General features: G+C 43.6%; 1 protein-coding gene across 4 annotated transcripts; it reads right to left on the bottom strand.

The window, feature by feature from the left end:
- Positions 1–3629: 3629 nt before the first annotated feature.
- LOC132868308 (catenin beta-1-like) lies at positions 3630–19177 on the bottom strand. 4 transcript variants are annotated; one of them, XM_060901184.1, is made up of 16 exons: positions 19121–19177; positions 13900–13949; positions 12923–13147; positions 12560–12813; positions 12118–12356; positions 11634–11835; positions 11384–11528; positions 10034–10137; positions 9568–9906; positions 8276–8434; positions 7997–8116; positions 7665–7815; positions 6881–7002; positions 6745–6805; positions 4872–5119; positions 3630–4550 (listed from the first exon to the last, which is right to left on the bottom strand). In XM_060901184.1, the coding sequence occupies exons 2-15, from the start codon at positions 13910–13912 to the stop codon at positions 4914–4916; spliced, it is 2340 nt and encodes a 779-aa protein (XP_060757167.1). In that variant the 5' UTR covers positions 13913–13949; positions 19121–19177; the 3' UTR covers positions 3630–4550; positions 4872–4913. The 4 variants fall into 4 exon arrangements, with proteins under 4 accessions (XP_060757167.1, XP_060757166.1, XP_060757168.1 ...); XM_060901183.1 differs by having other exon boundaries at positions 18950–19176; XM_060901185.1 differs by lacking the exon at positions 19121–19177 and adding an exon at positions 17069–17093.
- Between the last annotated feature and the right edge of the window lie 4627 nt (positions 19178–23804).

Here is a 23804-nt window from a genome sequence, read left to right as displayed (position 1 = left end):
TTTTTTCCTTTAATCAAAGAATCAAAATCACTTCATTTTGCAAGGCTGGATCAATACCAGGTTGGATCGATACCACAGCTGAGGAAAAAGTTTTCAGACATGCAGTCTTTTCTCCTCAATTATGCAGGGAAAAAAAAAATAAAGCGTAGAAAGATTTAACTACATTCCCCAGAGTGCACTGCAGCCAGGCAGCATGAGATCATTTCCAAGCTGTTCCCCCTCCCTCAAATTTGTGACGACTTATTAATTTCAGAATTTTTTAGATTCTCGCAAATGTCTGACTTGATCATCTCTGCTGTATTTTCTCATTAAGTTTCAACTCCAATCTCAAACTTCAGATGTGGTTTGTTTGTTTTTTGTAACCTACAGTGGCCCTAATACACTTATCTGCCACTGCAACTTAATGAAGGAAGCGATTCCTGGAATTCCAACCCTGCCATGACATGAGAAACTGTAGTTAATCTAGTAGCAATTGTCTATGTAGCGACAGCGACTCCATCAATCAATCTTCTGTTTCTTCTCCCAAGATCAGTGTGTTGCTGATGGTATGAAGTTACATTCAAGGCATGCATGGTTATGGTTTTAAAGGGGAACTGAAGGCAAATTTTTTATTCTCAAAATTCTATATATCTCATTTTATAAAATGTAGGAATGCATTTTTGATAGCTTTTTTGTCACTGCTATAGCAAGTTATATCAGTCCATATGTCAAAGCAATGGCCGTAAACGAGATTTGTTGAGACCTGCGCGAGACGTTGTTGGACAGAAGTAAAACATACAGCAGAAATCAAAGTGACTACTTTGTCAAAAGACACGCCCGCCCTCTTTCGAATGCTGGTGTAATCAAGCCGGAAGTTTTCCCTGTGTCCGAAATCACTCCCTACTCACTATATAGGGCACTATATAGTGGAGACACCATTTTGTAGTGCTGTCCAAAACCTTAGTGAGGATTATGTGGGAGATCCGCTCAGTATAATATGCATTTATCACAAAAATACATGCATGTATTTATTATTTTGAAAACCCACCAGGCTCAGTAATGCGTACATGTGTATCGTAACACTTCGCGATCAGCACAGTCCTTAAATCGGCAAACACATAGTTCCTGAATTGAGCTCAGGTGCACCTTGTTCGCGGCACGCGTGCTGGAGTCCACTCGGCGCGCCTTCAGGTGCACGCGCCACAGCGCACAGGACTGACACTCCATCACTGATGAAGCTGGCAAATCTTGAAATTAATCCAAATCGGAATGATATGGCGATCTGGCTGCTGGGTAAACAGATTTCAAAATGGCAGCGCTGACACTTCACGTTTGAAGTCTCGCACAAGTCTCGTGAAGACCGTGCGGAGAAGTGACGCCTGCCGTGGACCAAACGAACGACATTCAATATGGCTAAAAACCGAAAAGACTGATAAGTGTAATATAATATGCCAATACGAGTCATGATATAAGGTTAATAAAACCGGAAACGTAATTGAATAACACGTTAAGAAATAAAGCAAGTTTAAAAAAGTACTTCAGTTCCTCTTTAAGAACCCAATTTGTTTATATTTTTTTTAAATGGAACCAATTATTTTCTTTGGAGAAAAAAAAAAAAAAATCGCACATGGGGTGAAAAACAAAATCTTTGTGGGAGTGGGCAGATTTCCTTGAGGAAGAGACAGGATGGGATAAGTGTTGCTTTGAGAGCGAGGAGGATTGGACAGCACGCTTTCTGGTGGTTGGTCCGATTTACTTCCAAAGTACTCATCTTTAAAATACTCAGGTTGGCAGCAAAACAGCCATGAAAGCTGATGGACTCCATTTGTTTGAACATGACGACCAAAAAGCTAACACTCTGACCTCTTTTATATATATATATATAAAAAAAAAAAACTATTAAAAAAAAGAGTGATTCCACGCTTATGGGTACTGAAATGGGGACATGAACTTATTTTTAAAAACTCACCTAAAACCATTTCTTTTTTTACCATCAGGTCACAAAACATGTAATCTTTAATGAATGATATGTTAAAAGATAACTTTAATTTTCTGAGATGTAATAAAAACATATTTATATGCCAAAGTCAGAACGTAACAGAAGTGTTGTGGACATATATATTCTCAATTTTAACAATGTAGAATTACTTTTTGAAAACATAGGAAGGTGATGTTTTAGCAAATATAATTAATAAACATGTGTAGTAGAATAAACATACACATTCTTTCAATAAGATTAACATGGTATAGAGCTAGATTGTAATTAATTTGTAACAGACGCGAGATGGACAATCGTAACAGAAGTAATGTAACAGACATCATTTTGGAACTCATAGGCTTGACTTTGGCATATAAATATGTTTTTATTACATCTCAGAAAATTAAAGTTATCTTTTAACATATCATTCATTAAAGATTACATGTTTTGTGACCTGATGGTAAAAAAAGAAATGGTTTTAGGTGCATTTTTAAAAATAAGTTCATGTCCCCATTTCAGTACCCACAAGCGTGGAATCACTCAAAAAAAAAAAAAAAAAAAAGGGGGGTTGGCTGTTGAAAGCAACTCCCACATCCCTTGGATCTCACTCTCCCACAATCATTTGACTTCCCTGAAAGGCTGATTTGTCGATGAGCAACCTTCCATCAATTCAATACCAAGGCTTCAAATAGGACGATAACACGACAACCCATTTGTTCGTGATCAACAATCTGAAGTATGAAAGGCAGCTGAGGCTATGATACAATTTCGATCCCTATCCATGAGAAATAACGTGCCAACTTGGATTCTGACACTGACAGGAAAATAAAACCTTGAGGAAAAGGGTGAGACTCATGAAGCACTGTTACTATCACCAAGCCAAAATTATTAACTTCCAAGAACAGCTTGCCCTGAATGGATTTACTCCTCTGACAGCACAGCAATTTGGCGATGAATACAATTTTTCACTTGAATGACATCAGACTATCTATTTATAGTTTGCAGTTTCTTGTAAAACATGAGCTGCGTAAGCACAAAAACATGACACATCATTCATAATACAGTAGTGTTTGCTTTCCAAGCAGGGATCACAATATCATGTCCTGCTGGCTGTTCAGACTGTTTTATAAAACCTGCCCTGATTTCTCATCTCATCATCTCTAGCCGCTTTATCCTTCTACAGGGTCGCAGGCAAGCTGGAGCCTATCCCAGCTGACTACGGGCGAAAGGCGGGGTACACCCTGGACAAGTCGCCAGGTCATCACAGGGCTGACACATAGACACAGACAACCATTCACACTCACATTCACACCTACACTCAATTTAGAGTCACCAGTTAACCTAACCTGCATGTCTTTGGACTGTGGGGGAAACCGGAGCACCCGGAGGAAACCCACGCAGACACGGGGAGAACATGCAAACTCCACACAGAAAGGCCCTCGCCGGCCCCGGGGCTCGAACCCAGGACCTTCTTGCTGTGAGGCGACAGTGCTAACCACTACACCACCGTGCCGCCCTCCTGATTTCTCCTGTAGAGAAAATAAAAACCTCTAACCAATCAAAATTGAGAACTGTAACAAGACTAAATAAAATTGAGTATTGGATTGGACCACTGGTCGTGAAATCCATTTATGGGGGCGAGGGAACAAACAAACAGTCCTGGGATACAGAGTGGAATAAAAGTCTTTTATTGTTTAGCTATGTCATTATCCATGTTCCCAAAAGAAGCCGCACAGGCAAACAAAAAACAACGACGTCGCTTCAATAGAGACTACCTCGAGATAGCATAGAAAAGAAAAAGATCTTTGTCTTTTACCCCCCCCCCTCGACATTTCACCCCACACCTTATTTGGAACAAGTGTGATACTGAAACTCACCTCTCTGGGCATACTTTTATTTTTTAATAAGAATGCATATATTTCTCCCACCCCAATACTCCAAGGTTTAACAGCTGATCGTATAAAAAAAAAAAAAGAAAAAAATAAGCTACACATCATTACACTTTCAGTCAGATTACATAGAAACCGATTATTAGTGTTCGACACCGTTTACGCGAGAAAGATTGAGAAACCAAAATAAGGCAAGTCCACTACAACTCAACACTACAGAAGACATAAAAAGGAAATACAAATTACTGCTGAAACATAAGTGAAAAAAAAAAAAAAAAAAAAATCATGAATACATACTAGGTCAAAAACAAGCTAGGTCAGTACCATAGACTGATCATCTTTATTTAAAAAAAAAAAAAAAGGAAAAGGAAATAAAAACAAAGCAAAAAAAGGTTTACAGTTCCATCTTTAGACCTTCCTTCTCCACTCTGAAAGAGCAACCGCTCCCAAAATCCCTCTTCGACTTTCCTTCCTCCATAAGGGCCAAGTGGAAAACAAAATAAAGTCCAGAATAAGAACGACAACAAAAAGGGGGGTTGGCTTCCCTTCCTCTTGTTCCTCGTAGAAAACTCCCTCTCAATTCCAACAGGTGTGTGTGTGTGTGCATTGTGTCAGGCACTTTCCGATATGCTCGCCCACTCGCCGCAACCCTTCCGTAACTCCTTAGGCAAAAATCACAATGCAGATTCATTCACGCAATATAGCTGCAAAAGAAAAAAAAAAAAATCAATAAATAAATTCAGCATTACAGGAACAATTTATTACCAGAAATGAGTGTTTAAAAAAAGCCAACTACAAGCTCACGACGGAGATTTGCAAGATCACAGAGGTTTAAAACCCACACCGACCAAATAAAGAAATTTAAGTCATGTGTCATGGCTGAGGTTTCAGCATCCTTTCCGTTTTTGTAACATTATCCTTGTTCCTTTCTGAAATAATTTAATCAATCACGATACTCAGTGCAGAGATTATACCGTACGTGGAACAAACATGAAAGCGTGGTAGTACGGCGTTCTCTCACTCACCTTCTCTACTTGCAGATTGTGTGTGTGAGAGAGAGAATGTGCTTAGAGGTCCGTGTCGAACCAGGCCAGCTGATTGGAGTCTGTGGGAGGAAGGCCGTCCATCAGGTCGTGACTGTGGCCGAGGTCAGGAAGTCCCTCCACTGGGTACTCTGCTCCGGGGTGATGGCCAGCGAGCTCGTGTTCCAGCATGCCATCCATACCCAGACCATCCTGGGGATAGCCCGAGTGGAAGGAGCGGAAGTTTGGGTCTGTGATGGAGGACAAGCAGTTAGGTTCTGCTTCAACAGAAGATCTTCATGACGCGTTCAAGTCGAAATTTTGTTCGCCTCCATTATGACCGTTCGAAGGGAGGGTTCAGAAAGAACCAACCAAATAAATAAATGTTAATTAATTATTTATATGCAGCTACGCGGGCGGCACGGTGGTGTAGTGGTTAGCGCTGTCGCCTCACAGCAAGAAGGTCCTGGGTTCGAGCCCCGTGGCCGGCGAGGGCCTTTCTGTGCGGAGTTTGCATGTTCTCCCCGTGTCCGCGTGGGTTTCCTCCGGGTGCTCCGGTTTCCCCCACAGTCCAAAGACATGCAGGTTAGGTTAACTGGTGACTCTAAATTGACCGTAGGTGCTAATGTGAGTGTGAATGGTTGTCTGTGTCTATGTGTCAGCCCTGTGATGACCTGGCGACTTGTCCAGGGTGTACCCCGCCTTTCGCCCGTAGTCAGCTGGGATAGGCTCCAGCTTGCCTGCGACCCTGTAGAAGGATAAAGCGGCTAGAGATAATGAGATGAGATGAGATATGCAGCTACGCAATGAAAAACTACTCCTATATTTATTTTTTTTAAAAAAGGACATACGATTTTATACATACGGGCCACTTTTTCCACGGAATAAAAACGTATTCCATTCTAGCCGGTTTCATTCATTTGGTTCAATAGTATGCAATATTGTTGGCATATCGCTTATCCTACGCGTATTACGTCACTCTACCCAATGGAGAATGAGTGTTGAATACGGTTTACGATACTGCACGGTTGTCAACACGACATGACGTCACACGTCGGAAACGTAAAACTTCTGCACGAGTGAGCAACTGTGACAATTTGTAAACAAACATGGCCGCCAGGTTAGCTTTGTTAAATCCAGAACATTTTGATAGAATTTTGAAAAAGAAAGACCTCCTGAACACCCGAAAGGAATGCATACGGATAATCATCATCTCATCTCATCATCTCTAGCCGCTTTATCCTGTTCTACAGGGTCGCAGGCAAGCTGGAGCCTGTCCCAGCTGACTACGGGCGAAAGGCGGGGTACACCCTGGACAAGTCGCCAGGTCATCACAGGGCTGACACATAGACACAGACAACCATTCACACTCACATTCACACCTACGGTCAATTTAGAGTCACCAGTTAACCTAACCTGCATGTCTTTGGACTGTGGGGGAAACCGGAGCACCCGGAGGAAACCCACGCGGACACGGGGAGAACGTGCAAACTCCGCACAGAAAGGCCCTCGCCGGCCACGGGGCTTGAACCCGGACCTTCTTGCTGTGAGGCGACAGCGCTAACCGCCGCCCGGATAATAATCATAATAATAATACTCATCAAATATCATGCGAGCTGAATGGAATACATCTGATATACCACTCAACGCCAGCCAATGTTATTTAAAAATACAATACACGGTCTCTCTAGGACCTTTCTTCAACGGTTGCGTCAATATAGGGTTCGAATGACGATCTGAAATAAAAGGTCCATAGAATAGGACTGATTGTATGAAGTGAGGTGAATTAATTTTGGTTTCAAGAGTCTGTAAAATAATTTAGAACAAGTGCATCAACCTAATGGACGCAACAGGGTAAACGTGGCAGGACTCTTACCGTCTGGTCTGTATCCAACAGGCTCTCCTTGCGCTCCAATATCCAGACCCATATCACCAGTCTGAGAAAGATGGACAGAAAATCAAATACAGCCATCTAATTAAATCATGTGTCCTCTATTACTCCGTGTACAGACCTCGTTCCAGGTCATGGGCTCTGTTCTGAAGAGAGAGCTGGTCAGCTCCACAGACAGACGCTTCTTGTAGTCCTGAGGTTTGTCCTCAGACATGCGGAACAGCACAGCTGCCGCGTACGTCGCTACGTTTGAAGAAAGAGAAAGACTTTCTAAACTCTAACATTAACAACAGTAAAACAAAATCTTTTCATATCTGAATAATTGCCATCAAGAGTTTTTTTATAAGAGGATATTGTATTTGTGCACATGAGGCATTTTAGCTGAAAAGTCAGAGCAGTGATTCTGTCTGCAGTGTGCCTGAACCATTCACGGTCTGATGAACCAAATTATGGGATTGCCTTTTCCAAAAGGACACATTGTGCTAGTTTGAATTCGTCCAAAATAACGAAACCTCAGAAGACAGCTGTCCTTATGCTGCTTTCCAAATAGAACACACTGTACCTGCCTAAAAAAAGCTGAAGCAACAAACAGGCCCTGGAGAGCTGATCAAATCCATGTGCAGACTAATCTGCTACCACATACAGATTAGGTTTTTTCTGGGTGAGGTCCAAATTAACACACAATGCCCCAGTGCATGGTGTACGCTTTTAAAACGGAGTTTCAATTAACCAGCAATGAATTTTCCAAGTTTCAAAACATACAGCTGTCTCAAAGTGACCTAGTTTTCATTTCCAAGCTGCCAACATATGGAAAAACAAGGAAAGCACGAACGTCAACAACTGGTTTAATCATTTGCCTCACTTCTCAACAGTCTGGATTGAACCAACCCTCTAAACAAACTCACCCACTCCCTCGTTCCTGGAGTGCAGCAGTTCGGTGAGGGGCGCCGTGGCTCCCTCTGCTTCGATGGCCTCGGCCGCTTCCTTGTCCTGTGCCAGTTCACACAGCACGCCGGCCGCCACACGCTGGATGTTTTCGATCGGAGAATACAGCAGCTGCACAAAGGAGGACAGAGGCAGCTCTTAAATGCTGGTGCTTCACTTTTTGTCTCATCCAAATGGTGCGCGAAAATGAAACATGTCCATTTTAAGGTCTCCTTTAATATCATCCACGTCATGAATGGAGGTATGCCAAGGTCGCCAGTGGCAACGTGAACATGCTTTGCAAAAAACGTACCTGAACAAACAGAGGAATGGTGTTGAGTCCTCGGATGACGATTCTGTTGTGCACGTCCCTGGCCAGGATGTGGAGCGCGCCAGTGCAACCCTCGACAATCTCCTCCATTCGAACTCCCTCCTGTAGACCACGCATATAAAACAAACTCAATTACAATCTTTAGTTTATTCTCAAAAAAAAAAAAAACACCACAAGCTTTTGGTCTGTACTTGTGTGTCAGTAGAGAAACCACTTCCACAAAGTAGTCATTTTGATTTGAGCCATTGCCAAAACACTCACCACAAACTGTTGCTGTGTGCCTCCCATGGAGGTGCGTCTCTGAGTGTCCTGGTGTGCCCTCACGAGCAGCTGGACTAATCGGGGGATGGCACCCTGCTCGCGCAGTGGTGCGTGATTGGCTGGACATAGCGCCAGGTTACGGATCAAACCAACCGTGGCCTTGGAGGAGGAGCAAAACAAGGATCAGACATGTATAGCTAACATGTAGGTGGTTAAATTGGCAACAAATCTGCATCTACATCGGACAACAACATTTTTTCTTAATTTGTTAAAATAACTAGCTATTAGGGCTGTAACGATACACCCAACTCACGATTCGATTCGTATCGCGATTTTTGACCCACGATTCGATACGCCCATGATTTTTTTTTTAAATGTATTTTTAAAGTAGTAAATTTGACTTATTAACATTTACTTACTTACATTAACTATTTAATAACAAATAATTCAGACCACTGCAGAGAATGAGTAATATGTATGCAAAAATGAACAAATGTATATCCAAAGATTGTTTTATTTCTCAAAATAATACTGTTGAGCCGGAAGCTCTGTTTTTTTCGGTTCTGAAAAAGTCATTTTTCCAAATCGTGTAAATCCGTTAAGATTTTTTTTTTTGGGGGGGGGGGGTGGCTCTCTCACTGTCTCACTCTCATAGGGCCAATGATTTTCTGTGATCGCGGAAAACAGATGGAAATTACGGAATTATGGTGAAACATGGCTCACGTGTCAAAATGTAACTGCCGCAGAAGGCTTCCGCCCAAGCAGACATGCCTTCAGTGTTGCCAGATATTGCTAACGTTTTCCACCCCAAAATATGTTCCAAACCAGCCAAAAAGCACCTAAACCCGCCCAATCTGGCAACACTGCATGCCTTTCCGGTCAAGTGATTGTGATTGGCTTGTGGCACACCTAGCCAGCCAATGAGCTGCTTGTTTACAGATTCGCTTCCCGCGTCGCAACCAGAATGGCGACCGCTTAAAAGAAATGAATGCTCTGCCAGTGGCGAGTGTGGACGTTGCGTGACTCGCAGAAGATTGTCGCAGGTCGGCGAAAAAACGACTTACTAATAGATATAAAAAAATAAAAGTAATTTAAGTAAGTTTAAAATGTAATTTAAATAAAAAGTAAAGTATTCATAAATTGAAGTTTGGAAGCGCCTCTGTTTTTGGGCTGAGGAGAAGTTTGAAAGGGTGTACCGCGATTCTGCCTTCTTGTATCGCGATATGGATCGTGGCTCTGCGTATCGCGATTTCGATACGCATATCGTTACAGCCCTACTAGCTATCATGTACCTTAATAAGAGGCCAGTGTGAGGGTGGGTGCAGCAGTTTGACCACGACAGGAAGACCGTAGTGCAGGCGCACGGCATTCTGGGCCATTTCAGCGTCCTGGTGTCTGGAGGTGAGATGGCGGAGGGCGCACACGGCCGGCTCGGTGATGTCCTCGCGGTCTCCGGCTCGGAGCACGGTACGCACGAGCGATTCGATGCCGCCGACCTGGCACACCATCATTTTGTTTTTGTAGTTGTTGCAGGTCAGGTTGGACAGGATGCCGGCGGCACACGTCACCACGTTGATGTCGTCCGAGCCGAGCAGCTGGACCAGGGTGCCGAGCAGGCCTTCCATACCCTCCTACAGCAGGTAAAAAAAAATTAAAGCCAAGTTTACAAGGCTGAAAATAAGTTTGGAACGAAAGAAATACCCACGTATGCGACATGCTTTGTTTGTTTTTAGATAATAAATTAAATTGTGTGCGTACCTGCTTGGTGGCAGCGTCTGAAAGGTTTCTGAGGGTCCAGAGGCAGTTCTGTACCAGTCTCTGACTGGGGTCGGTCAGGTGAAGCCCAAGAGCCTGCATGCCTCCTGAAAACATACAGTGAAGACATAAAAACACCAGACTTGCCAAGCGTTGCAAGGTGTCCTAAAGCTCAGGACTTTTTAAATTTGAATAAAGACCTAATTTGCAGGACACATAATTAACATAACATTTACTATATGAGAATATTTTATATGGTAGAAAACTAATATTTCAGGCACTTTTTTTTTACTGCGATAATCATTTAAAAAAAAAAAAAAAACCTGTAGAAACCAGACCACTGAAGCATTTTAACTCAGATTTATTTCAAATACAAAGTGGTGAAGTTCTAAGCCTCTGGCAGTCGCAAATTTTAAAACAGTTTTAACCCTTTCCTGTTCTCCTTAACGCAAGTTTGCCCGATTGGTCACTGATGGATCCATGAGTAAGGACCTTGACCATGCTCAGTACAATTCTAAGTCACTTTCAGAATGAAAAACAGACCCCAGACTTAAAATAACAACCTTGAATTAGGGCTGGGTTCAAAAGATCGATCCACGATCCGATATCGATTCACGTTCAAAAAATACGAGATCGATTCAAAAATGTGTGGATCGATCTCTTCCAGGTGGCTATAGGCACTATTTTCTCGACCGCGCAAGGACCGCTATAAAAAGTGGGTGCCGGCAAACGAAACCGAAACTTAAGAACGCGAGATGGCTGAAGCTGCACAGCTAAAATCACTGCCTGGCCTGAAAGCTGATGTATGGCATTACTTTGGATTCAAACGTTACGAGGACATAGACGAAGTCGACAGAACAAAAGCAGTGTGCAAACTGTGCCACATAGAGGTAAAATATAGTGGCAATACAACCAATCTCCGCAACCACTTATCCAGGCACCACACCGACACAGTTTCAGCTAAACCTGCGGCGAATCAAACTGCACTGGAAAAGGCATTTGGTGTTAAATTACATGCACAAACACATATGGGGCTGTTCCTGTCAATAGGGACAGTTTTTACTTTAAAGTGACAATCCAGCAATATCTAAGTAAATCGATATCGAATCGGATCGTGACCTTATGAATCGGAATTGAATCGATCCAGGAAATCTGGATCGATTCCCAGCCCTACCTTGAATGCCATCTATATGAAATTGAAGGCCTTGAATTTGCAGAATATAAAATTCAGACAAATGAAAACTTTCAAACAAAACACAGAAACCCTGTGCAATTGCATTAGCCTTCAAATGAACGCTTTGATCATCGCATGTGTGTGTGTGTGTGTGTGTGTGTCTCTCTGTATAAACGCACCAGCCTCCACGATGGCAGGTTTGTTACTGGAGCAGACAGACAGCACTTTGAGCACACGGCTGGTGGTCCACAGCAGCTTCTCATATGTGTAGGTCCTCATGATGTTTACCAGAGCCTGAGGGCCACCGCTTGCCAAGATGATCAACTAAGAAACAAAGGCAGCTTGCTTAGACACCCAAACCTGGCGAGCAGACGGTGCAGCAAAAGTACAAAGCAGTCGTAAAAACAATCGGGTTTTTGTCATCGTCACCTTGCTCTCCTGGTTGCCATAGGCCAGGATCTGTAGGCAGTCTGTGGTGATGGCCAGAAATTTAACGTTGGTCTTGTTCAGCAGGGCGACCATCTTCTGGAGGCCACCGGCCAGACGGACGGCCATTTTAGCTCCTTCCTGGTGCAAGAGGAGGTTGTGCAGGGTGGTGATGGCGTAGAACAGCACGCTGTCCACTGGAGATCTGCCACGCATTGTTTTTGAAGCGTTTTAAAAATTAGGTAAATGTGTGATTAGTTGCATATTTAATACATTTTATTTCACAAGAAACATTTTGGCATAGGGAAAAGTAAATGATTCAGAATCCACTGTTGGGGGGGGGGGGAATGATGCGACCCAGTGCAAAGCAGTCACTTAATATCATGAAGACTCGCTATAACTGGCTAATATTTGAACAAAGCATGTGAGATATTTATGCCAACACCTCCAAACAGCTTTGCATCACAACGTTTCTTCGAGCTCTTACCCAAGCATCTTGACGAGAGCAGGGATGCCGCCGGATTTGAAGATGGCGAGAAGGCCCTCCCGGTGATGGGAGAGGTTGTGCAGCGTGCCGGCAGTGCAGCGAGCCGTCTCCATGTCGCCCGTGTTCTGCATCGTCCTCACGATGGCTGACACCATCTGAGGGGAGCGCATGATGGCGTGCCTCGACGCCTCCTTCTTCGACAGCTGATGCACCATGACTGATGCCTTGTTCACCACCACCTCCAGAGAGAAAGGTAGACAGTTACAAAGTGAAACATGCTGCCCCAGTTTTGTGGAAACTTTTTCCCTGAAGCCCTCATGTCCTTTTTATTTTTCAAGTGAAGATGCGACAGCGGAAACAGTTTTGGGTCAGGGCCCGATTTAAATATACCTCCTCCTGTTACTTTAAATCCCCCCCCCAGAGAAAACGAAGGAATCTTTACCTGGTCTTCGTCATTGAGGAGCTTGGTGAGCTCTGGAATAGCCCTCGTGGCAAGTTCTGCATCATCCTGGTAGTTGATGAGGTTCACCACGGCGTGTTTGAGCATCTGGGACGGCTCGGCCAGCCGCTGCACGTTGGTTGGGTTTGTGGAGTCAAACTGGGTGGTGGGGATCTGCATGCCCTCGTCTAGGGTCTCTGGGAACATGGCGGCACGCACACGCTGGGCACGAGTCATGGCGTACTGCCCATCCATGTCTAGAAAGAGCGCACAGGTGTTAGCATGGCACCAAGGCATAGAGCAATCTGTAGATACTGGAAACAAACTACTTTGGTGCAACTCGGACCAGAGAAATTCAACTCGTACCTGCCACCTGTTCAGGTGTAAAGGGCTGGCTGAATCCCTGCTCCCACTCATACAGCACCTGGTTGTCCAGCTCCTCATCCTCAGGGTTCCCCTTGCCAGAGAGTGATGGCGCCGTGGTGGTGGCTCCAGAGTGGATACCTGAATCCAGGTAGGACTGCTGCTGCCAGTGGCTCACTGCAGCCTTCCGGTCCTGCTCCATCGCCATGTCCAGCTCCATCAGATCAGCTATTCACACCCACCCACAGCAATGAAGGAAGAGTCAGGAAGAGTCTCTTTGAATCAAAATGAAGGGAAGAAAGGGGGAAAAAAAAAGGCAAAGCACTGCGTGCAATTTGCAACCATAAAAAACACCCTCCCAAAAGGATTTACCAGTAAAATGCCTCAAACACAACAGTTTATCTTGAATCAACACATGTCACCGCCACCAGTACCACAGGAATAATAACTAAATATAGAAAAAACAATTGATTATTTGCCTTAGGTTCAGGTGATGAAATTTACAACCGTCAAATTATGCTGATCCTGCAGGCGGAGCTTCATGAACATTAGTTGGGAAAAAAGTGTGCTCAAGGGGGAGGGAGAAGAACCACATTCATCTCATACCTGCTTTACTAGTAGAAACAACCCCCCCCCAAAAAAGAACCCCTTACCAAATACACCTTTAAGGTGAAAGGCTGGCTGTTAAACTGTGTATACACGTACACCGTCAACAAAAACAAGACGACATGCATGACATATAGTCACCTATTGTACAGCCCTCATTACAATAACTAGCTTCTCAACAAGACCTTCCTACACGTTCAAACACGTCCTGCCCAAGTTTCAGTCTCTGTGTGTGGGCTCAGTGTGTGTGTGTACACATGAACGTAGTGGGGGAGGGCACAATGTTTTTGAGGTCGCTCATTACCGTGCGAACCTGTTCATGTACTTTCTGGCTGTAATTAGAATTTCCAAGACTGCAGAAAACAGGTACTCACCCTGGGTAGCCATCGTGATGCCGAGCTGTCAGTCTGAACTACTTCCAAATCTGCAGGAGAAAACACAGAAACATAGTCGTGAGGAGAAAGAAGGAAATTCAGCGGAGGCGTAAAGTTGTAGAAGAGGACATGCGATACAGGCTCTTGCAAACTGCATGAAATCTGATCGTCTGTATTCAACCCGCCGTTCCTTTCAGACAACAGCTGTCTGTGTGTGGGGGGGGGGGGGGCTCGAGTCATACAGCCTCAAGCTCTGTGTGTGTGTGTTCTCAGGGAAACTCCCAGCATTCAAGCAACTGTATGTGTGTGTGACACACACACACACACACACACAGTGAGTCATCCTGGCACTAGCAATAAAAACATTCCTGAGGGTTAGTCAGCATCATTCATGAGAGTATCGAGATGTGGTGATCAACAAGCTAATTGAAAATAAACAAACAGCCTCAGCAGAGACAGACACTGATTCCTATCTGAAGCATTTAAATGGTTTATAGCACCGCACTCTGATCGGTCCCGAACGTGACACCAGACTAAACAACTGCACGGCAAGCCCACAGCCTCAACTTGTGCGTTTGCTGGATACCTGGTTTTTTTTGTTTGTTTTTTTGAGACAAGGGAACCAAAATTACTTCTTTGTGAATGTAAAACTAATCCGGTGGCCATTTCAGCAAACAGACTCCACACGATCTCAAACCCTCAGAAAATAAAATTAAAATGTGGGTCAAGGAAACATCTCTGCAGGCACTAATGACCAGGAGGAAAATATTCAAGTCCTTTTTCTTGTATACACCTCATATTGGGCTGGGACAGAACGACAAAAGCAGTCAGGTAGTTTGGTCTTTTTTTTTTTTTTTTTAAAGAAACGAACCCCCCCCCCAAAAAAAACAGGTTCGTCACAATGGAAACTTGAAACATTTTCGAGCTGGCCAAGATAATAGTTCATTCCCCCCCACTCTGAATTTATTTTTTCTTCTGAATAGGCTGATTACACTCAGGAAATGAAAAGTGTTAAAATTTCAAATCAACACCAAACATGCAGCAAACAGCTACAAACATGCCTTCGTGTTTCTACAGAACGAGACAGGATGTGAACGAATCCAGGACAACGGAAACCACTTTTAGGTTCGGCTTCCTGAGCTGCGATGCATTGGGCTGACGAATAAACACTTGGAGTGCTCGGGTTTGCTGATTTTTAGTCTTTTTCTTTCAAAAGGATTCATAAATACAAATTTATTTATTTATTTTTAAAAAGAGTCCAAAAACCTACTTGCACCATGACTCTGAATTCCCCTTGAGCTACCAAGGAAGAGATAAGCGGTGAATTAAACTGTGACGAACACGCAAATCCTTTTATCAACATTGCTGCTTCCCCCCCCCCACGTTGTTGCCAAAGCAACCAACACACGACAAAAACACAACCTGTAACTAATCGACTTCCCTGGATCACTCTGCACGCTGTGGAGCACGCTGAATAACGAACCAGTGTGTATGAGTACAAACAGAGCACCAAAACATGCATCTTGTCCAAACCTTGCCTTGTTGTCATGTCTGGCATGAAGAAATCTGTCTCGTACGCCTGATCTGGATGGGATCAAATGTGTACGGTAATTTCATTATTTTACAGGTGCACCTCTGTGTGTGTTTTTTCTCCGTCAAGTCAATCATCTGGTCAAGTCACTGAATCAATAACCCTCATGCACAAACACTTCCGAGTCATGAAACAAAAAACGGATACCTCTCGGATACGCTGCGATTCTCGTTTTAGTTTTTTTTTTCCCGACTCGAACTGTCGCTTGAACCATTTTATTTTGGTTTGCCCCAAACTGAAACAAGACTGTTTGGACACTGTCAACTGCTGTATTGTGAACGCTGCATAATCATTACCGAGCGACGCAAAAACATCCAGGCTCATCCAAAACGCAACCCGCTAGAAACTCTCCACCTGCAGTCATTTTCTTGCATCATTACGTGGACAGCACTCATAACATCAATCAAAAAAAGGAAAGAAAAAACAAAAGCCTTAATATTGCTCACTGTCCAAGTTTTCTGTTTGGAACTGCTCTGATTTATTCAGACCCCTTTTAAGAGACTAAAGCTTTGAACAATGAGTGCTTATTAAGGGAGGGGGGAGAGCCTTGTTTGAAACACAGCTGAGTGAAAAATCAGGACGGCAGCCAGACTCAACCACATCTGAGCGAACGCAGCAGCTATTTGCCGAAATGCTGGCCAAAGACCTGCTGCGGTTACGTTTTCTCAAGACGCAACAAGCTTGTTGAGAGTCAGAGAGAGAATCGTCTGTCGAGGACTTGAGTTACTGAAATGCAAAACGAGCATCCAGAGAACAGTTCATTTCCCTCCTTTTCCTCCCCATCGTTGTTCCAACACCCAAATCCATAACAGCATCATTTTCAAAAAAGGCTTGTTGGTCAAAGCAAAAAAAAAAAAAAATCCTCAGTGCTGGTTTGGTGTTTGGGAATGAAGAAAAAGAAAATGCTTAACTTTTGGTTGTTATTTGCGTTTCATACACATGATCAAGCTTTTCATGCACCCTTTGCCACATTAAAATACAACAATTCACACCCTCACTCGGGCTTAAACATTCAAGCAGCTTGTCTGCAGCTCTTACTCGGAAAAAGAGCCCCTTTCACACACAGGTAATTACAGGAACCCACATTTATGAAAACATCCTGCAGTCAGCGCCGGACATTCCACGGTCTGTGTCTAGCTGCCGGGGAGGTACTGTACAGCACTTCAGACGGCTGCCTACACTGAACCAGACAGAAAGCTGCTTAATAAGAGGAGGGAAACTGTAGCGCTGTGAAGTCGTGCCAAAGTTAATAAATCGGCCTCTTTTTTTTTTTAAAGCGGGTCCTTTTCGTTGAAAAAGCTCCGAGTGCACACAGGAGCAGCTGTGGCTATGAAAACACACTTTGTAAGCAGTTCATTCAACTTCGTTCGGATCACATGGGGGGGGGGGGGACAACCCACCATACACACATTTCAACGCTTTTGCTGAGGACCTGAAAACATTTCCATGACTGCCTCAGGACTTGCTCGGAGACGGAGTGGAATGAGGTTAATCACTAATTGCACTTTTTTTTTTGAAAAAAAAAAAAAATACCACACATATGCTTTTCAAAGACAATAAGCAGCACGGTGAACAAACCTTCCAGAAGGCGCCGACCTTCACGAGTGCAGTGATTCAAAGCAAGCACAAAGACTCTCTGCCTTCTTCATCCATATGGAAGTGATTTAGAAAAGCCGCATCTTCAAAGCAAACGCAGGACGCTGCCTGAGTCTCCTTTCCAGCTTCGTTAAAGTCTATTTCATTGAGACGGAAATTCACAGCAAAGAATTGCTTATCACGAACCACAAAACACGATTAAACTGAACTCTGCTCAACTCAACATGCTGTTCTCTGTCGACATTTTCCGTGTCGTGGCGTCAGGGAAAACGGATGCAGTGTTTCTGGGTTTTCCCCCTGAGCAAGACGGCGCTCAGCGCACAGCTCTCCGACTGCGAGATGAAAGACGCGCTCAAGAGCAGTTTCCTAATCCTGATCATTCAGATCACTGTTCCTGCACAAACACAAACTTACATTTTTATCCATACGAAAGGCTCTTAAGGAGCTGACGGTGAGTCGAGGCTTGTGTGAGAGCATTTAGGGATTACAGGAATAATTATGGAGCTGAAATATAGCACTGAAAAAGGCATCCAAGTTCAAAAGAGTCAAGCGACCCGTTCCATCCAAGTTCAAAACTCGGACAACACACAGTCATGAAATTAATTTGGACGAAATCCTATAAGTAACATCTCTGGCTCAAAGTAGCACATGAATCCCTCTAACCTTGAGACACGACACGGTCCGAGTCTCCTTCCGAACTTGATCCGACTGACCTGAGAAAGTGATTCAACTCATGGACGTGAACTAAACAAGCTGTGTGAAAATGTTCCGGTTGCAGCTTTTTCCCCGCCAGAGCCGCCATGCTTCAGAAATGTGATGCATCAACAAAAAGTGAACATGAATCAAAAGATGCCTGGATAGGGTTTCATCCCTGCATTCCTAAAATTGGTTTTGGTTCAAACCAAACAGCAAATAAACCACTAATCCTCGTTACTAATTACTGATTAAACGCAAAAGCAACAAGACAGACATCAACCTTCACCTGTGTTTAAAGTATAATTCCAAAATATACTTAATATTTAAGGTTTTACGTGTATTTTAGACGTTTACTGATCAGTTGTATTCATGCTCAGGTTATGTGCACTTTCTTTTTTTTTAATTAGAATAAACAGGTTGAAATTTGGTGGCACAATTCTTGATCCACTAAATCCCCTAAAAATACTTTTAGCTTTTAAGACACACTCGTACATAAACAATTAGTGCACTTTAAAGCATTTTAATACCACAAATTAACAACACTTTACTTATATCAACAAAAACTAACATGCTAGTCAGATTGAACCTTATTAAAGGAACGTTGCTAGCAATCAGTCAATTCACACCTATGTTCCAACAAGTCCCGCCTCGTCACCCTGGATTGGCTCACAACCTCACAATCGTGCAGCCTCTCCGCTCTCATTGGCGAACAACTGTATATAACTCGCAAACTCGTCGCGTGGACTCCTTGCTAGCCAATCACGGACAGCTTCTCGGAATACGGGTAGGGGGGGAAAAAAACAATCAGGTAGCTAGCTATCTGTATATCTATCTAAACAGTGGCTCTCTCTCGCTCTTTCACACACACCTGAAATGTGCGTGGAGTTAAGTTTTGGTGTAAAGAAGGTAAAAATCAAATGCAAAAACCTACAAGTGAAGCGTTAATCATTTCGAGTTAAACGTTAGCCAACCAAGTATTTAGAAATATCAGCTAGTTTGTGGAAAATGATAAACGAATAATTATACAGTTAGTAATTAGTAATAAGTTTGTAATAAGTCCCGTCCTTTAAACGTGGACACATTCATTTAGTTATGAAAGTCAAACCACTTCGATGGTAAACAGAAGAAACGCCTAAACTTCTATTAACTCAGACATTATAAACGTACCTGATACAAAAAAAACGGATAACCCGTTTTTTTTTCCTTTTTTCTTTCGTCTTTAAGCGGCAGGAGAAGAACGTTCTAGGTCTCCAAAACTAATGAAAACAGCACGACCGCACCTTTAAGAAAGGAGAAAAAAAAACAAATACTACTTTTTTTTCCTTTTTTTCCCCGTACCTCCGCTCCGCTGCGACTCGCTGCTGTATTAGCTGGAAACTGGAGCCTCAAAATGGCGTCCCATCGCTGTCGCCCCTGCCCGAGTCGTACCGCGCATGCGCATTGCGCTCACGCACAACGCACACCTCAGAGGAAGTTCTGATTACGGTGAATGCGGTTTAATGTATCCTACCGCGGACTGAAAAAACTAAACCGCTACCTGAGGTGTGTGGGTTTTCTGACACGCGCGGAATAATTGTCGGACTGCTTTCACGATCAAAAGTCGAATATAAATAGCGATAAATGTGATGATATTGATGAAAATGTGACCGTTTTCCGACAGTTCGTCCGAAGAAAACTCTGTGGTATGCGCGGATGGATATCAGGACGCGGTCCATTCATTAGTATGGAATGTGCCTGATTTTCAACAGGGTTTTGGGAGATCTACTTCCAAACATAAAGTAGCTTTTATATTAGGATTACACGCTATTCACTGCATTACATAAAAAAAAATACTTTTACCAAGTTGTTTTTAGGGCCCTTTTGTAGGTGAAACTTGTATAGTTCTTGACAGTCTGAGTAAAAACGTCCCACATATTGCTGAAACTGATGGCCTCCTGATTTCTCCTCACTCAGCAAAGAGGGGAAATAAGTCCGAACAGGAGGATTTTAACCACAAAAGGGAGCACAAGCAGTACAACTGAAACAGTTTCATACTTAAATAATATTGGCTGGCGTTGAGTGGTATATCAAATGGGGGCTGCGGTAGTGCAGGCAGGGTGGAGATAGCCTGGGCCCGCCCATCCTAAGCGTGGCAACACGAGGGCCTGTTGCGAGCTTAGTCTGGCCAGGCAAGCTATCTACAGCTCTTCCAAGTAGAGCCCTGCACTCCCGTGGGAGTCCCGCGGGACTCGCGGGACCTGCCGCAAAGCAGTGCGGCGCGGGACAAATTTTGAAAGCTCATTGCGGGCGCGGGCAGGACCGGAAGTGCACATATGCGGCGCGGGTGGGAGCGGTGATGAGCTGCAGTCCCGCTGACTAAAAACATGCTTGAAATAAAATTTATAAATTATTAATTTATGTCCATCATATATAATTTGTGCTGGATATTTTATTTGGCATTAATAAAAACATTTTAAGATGCCTAAATTTGCAGAGAGCCAGATTGAGTGAGAAATAGCATCTTAAACTTGCCATTGATCACCCTAAGGGGAAATTATTTGATCACTCTAATGACTCGCAGTTCACACCCAGCTAGCAAGAGAACCATGAATGAATTGATTTACTTATTGCGTTAGTCTACAACTTTAATCAGAGAGACAGGTTACACAGTGACGGTAGGCTTGACTCAATGCTATCCCAGAAATCCTTCCTGTAATATGCAAATTTGGCTGTCCAATCTACCGTCACTGTGTAACATGTCTCTCTGATTAAAGTTGTAGACTAACGCAAGCAGTAAATCAATTCACTTCTTTTACTAGCTCTGCTTTGCAATAAAAAAAAAAAAAACAGAAACACATTGGTACAAATCAAGCCCATTCACTTTTTTATGCTGATCAGAGAATTACAATGGTTTCTCATGTGATAAAAATGTGCGATTTGCGATTAAATATTTTAATCGTTTGACAGCACTAATTATTATTATTAGAGATACTATATGCTGAATTCAGAAACAAGGTAAACAATAACAAACGTGAGCTGTAGATATTTATGCTCATATCCACTTAAAGTAGGGGGCGGAGCACCATCACGCTGTGTCAAGACAAGAACTTTCCTGAGAAATGACGCGAACGTCTGCATCATGCGGGATTTGCGGGCGGGAGCGGAACTGAAAATCATAATTTTTTTGTGAGCGGGAGCGGGACTGAAAATCATAATTCTTTGCGGGCGGGAGTGGGACCGCACAATGCGGGAGCGGGACTGAAAAATCCGACCCGCGTAGACCTCTACTTCCAAGCTCCCGAAAAATCGGGAGCCAATCAACTTTGAGCATCTCCAACGACCCTGGGTAGAGGCGTGTTCAAGGCAGTGACGTAGTAGAACTGCGACCGGAAGCCATAGATTGTTTACAGAATCTATGCCGGAAGCGCTTCATTCACTAGAAACATTACGAACATGGAGCAGCGGCAAGCCTTTGACACAGCGGTAGATGCTGTATTGAAAGCATTCAACGGGAAGTTCTCATTGAAAACGGAGCAAAGAGCAGCCCTAGAGGTATTTATCTTCTTCCTGTTACTCAAGCAGTTTCCGTCGCGTCACATACGTCAGAGGAAAGAGTGATGTGATTGGTTTAAGCTTCGTCACAGCCTTTTCTGGCTTCGACCAGTAGCAAACTGAGGCATTTCAGGGAGGCGGGTCAACCACGCCTTTGGGAAACGGTTGGGCTTAATATCTTTGCCAGACCAAATGCTCGCAGAGCTTTGAAGTCGCGTTAGCCAGACTAGGGTGGAGAAGGATTTCGAGAGTCATTTGTGATCGATAAGTCCCAGCAAAAGTGAAAGGTAAGATGTATAAGACAGTCGTGAGGCCAGCTGTGATGTATGGATTGGAGAGACAGGAGGCAAAGTTGGAGGTGGCGGAGTTGAGGATGTTAAGGTTTGCGATGGACAGGAGAAGGAACGAGCACATCAGTGGAGAGCTTGGGAATTAAGCTAAGAGAGATGAGACTGAGATGGTACAGGCACATCCTGAGAAGAGATGCAGAGCATGTGGGAAGGAGAATGTTGAGGATGGAGCTGCCAGGCAAACGAAAATGAGGAAGGCCAAAGAGGAGATACATGGATGTGGTGAGAGAGGACATGAAAGTGGTAGAGAAGGATGCGGAAGACAGGGAGCGATGGAGACGAAAGATCCTCTGTGGCGACCCCTAATCGGGAGCAGCCAAAAGAAGAAGTTGAGTGGCATATCAGATATACTCCATTTAGCTAGCATATTGAACGAGTCGAAGCCGTGTTCAAGATCATGCGAGCTGAATGGAATATATCTGATATGGGAGCGTTCGCCAAACTAGAGCGTGACATAATATTGCACATGCGCATAAAATTGGTTGGCAAGAACCATTCACAATAGCCGACAAAGTTGCATCATCACCTAGTTTTCGTAGCGATTTATCGCAGTATGCAAGTTCGTTGCCAGCTGATGCTAAGCAAAGATATGCAGCAAAGCTTCTGTACAACAGTGGCACCAAAGTTTTGCCTGATCCTTACACAGTTACGGGCAAATGGGACCCAAATCCAAGCATCTGGCCTGACCTGACCTTCGGCAATATCTACCTGTATGTGATTGACACGCCTTCAAGATATGCAAAAGAATCAATGCGAGTCTCTTGATGCATTAATTATTCAGTTGTTTTATTGAAATACATGTGTTATTTACCAGCTGTGAGGTCCGTATCATGAAATACCGTGACTGAGGTCTTGAAAGTACTGACCGAGGTCGGTATTCAAGGCCAAGGTCACGGTATCTCACCAAACGGACCAACCTTAAGCTGGTAAATAATAGATTTATTTTTTTCTTTACCAAATTCTAAAAGAAAACGAGAGCGCCCGAAAGGGAAAACTGAGCCAAGCCGAGGCGAGCCGCCATTTTGAATCCTCATTCATGGCTGTAATGCAAATTGCTTCCTCCTTGGTATACAACTACGTTTTTCCACCTATGTAGTCCCCTATTTATACAAAATTGAGTCATTCAGGATTCAGCCATGTTTTTGCTCGGCATTAGCAAGTTACAGGTTTTTAGCTTTCTCCTGAAATGTTTTATTTTATTTTGTCTTCCTCAGGGTAGTAAAACTCGCTTTCGCTGTGAACACTGTCGTTATCGCTATCCATGCTGTAAAATTAATGCTTGCTATTACACTGCGAAATGCGAAAATAAATGTTGACAAAAAATTGCTACTATGTTTGTTGTTGTGAACGACCAAGTCGCCAAAAGTCCGTAACCGGGGTCCGTATCGTAGGATTCCGGACCGACCGCTCGTGAGCCGATCAGAGCGGACGATTTGATGGAAACCGAACCGCAAAAAAAAAAAGGTTTTATTCCATTGAAAAAGTGTCCTGGATGTATAATAATTTACTTGATTGAAGATTTACACTCACTAAGCATTTTATTTTTAACAGCTGGACAAATACTCATTTATGCAATTATCTAATCAGCCAAACTGTGGTAGCAGCTTCAAGGAACGTTCACATCAACCATCAGAACAGGAAAAATATCATCACGATTTGGACCACATCATGATTGTTGGTACCAGATGGGCTGGTTTGAATATTTCAGAAACTGCTGATCTCCTGGGATTGTCAGACACAGTTGTGTGATTTAGTCTCGAATTTACTTAGAATGGTGCAATTTAAACAAAACAAAAAAAACATGCAATTCTGTGGACGGAAACGCCTTGTTGATCGAGGTCAACTGAGAATGGACAGACTGGTTTGAGCTGACAGACATTCCAGAAACACAGATAACCACTCTGTACAACTGTGGTGAGTAGAAAAGCATTAAAGAATGCTCAGCATGTCGAACCTTGAGGCAGATGGGCGACACCAGCCGAAGACCACATTGGGCTCGATTTCTGTCAGCCAAGAAGAGAACTCTGAGGCTGCAGGGTCACCAAAACTGAACAGGTGAAGACTGGAAAAGTGGAGCCTGGTCTCCTGAATCTCAGTTTCTCCTGGGGCACACAAATGGTAGGGTCAGAATTTGGTTCCAG

Source organism: Neoarius graeffei, chromosome 20, assembly GCF_027579695.1.
Source record: "Neoarius graeffei isolate fNeoGra1 chromosome 20, fNeoGra1.pri, whole genome shotgun sequence".
NCBI lineage: Eukaryota > Metazoa > Chordata > Actinopteri > Siluriformes > Ariidae > Neoarius > Neoarius graeffei.
The sequence above is the reverse complement of the archived record's forward strand: the minus strand, read 5'-3'. Positions and strand labels throughout refer to the sequence as shown.

What these genes read in the sequence shown, in the direction of transcription:
- LOC132868308 (XM_060901184.1), bottom strand. An exon ending in TACACCTGAACAGGTGGCAG is followed by an intron (nt 12,814 to 12,922) that starts GTACGAGTTGAA and finishes CGCTCTTTCTAG; the next exon opens with ACATGGATGGGCAGTACGCC. An exon ending in CACACTGGCCTCTTATTAAG is followed by an intron (nt 8,435 to 9,567) that starts GTACATGATAGC and finishes TCCTCCTCCAAG; the next exon opens with GCCACGGTTGGTTTGATCCG.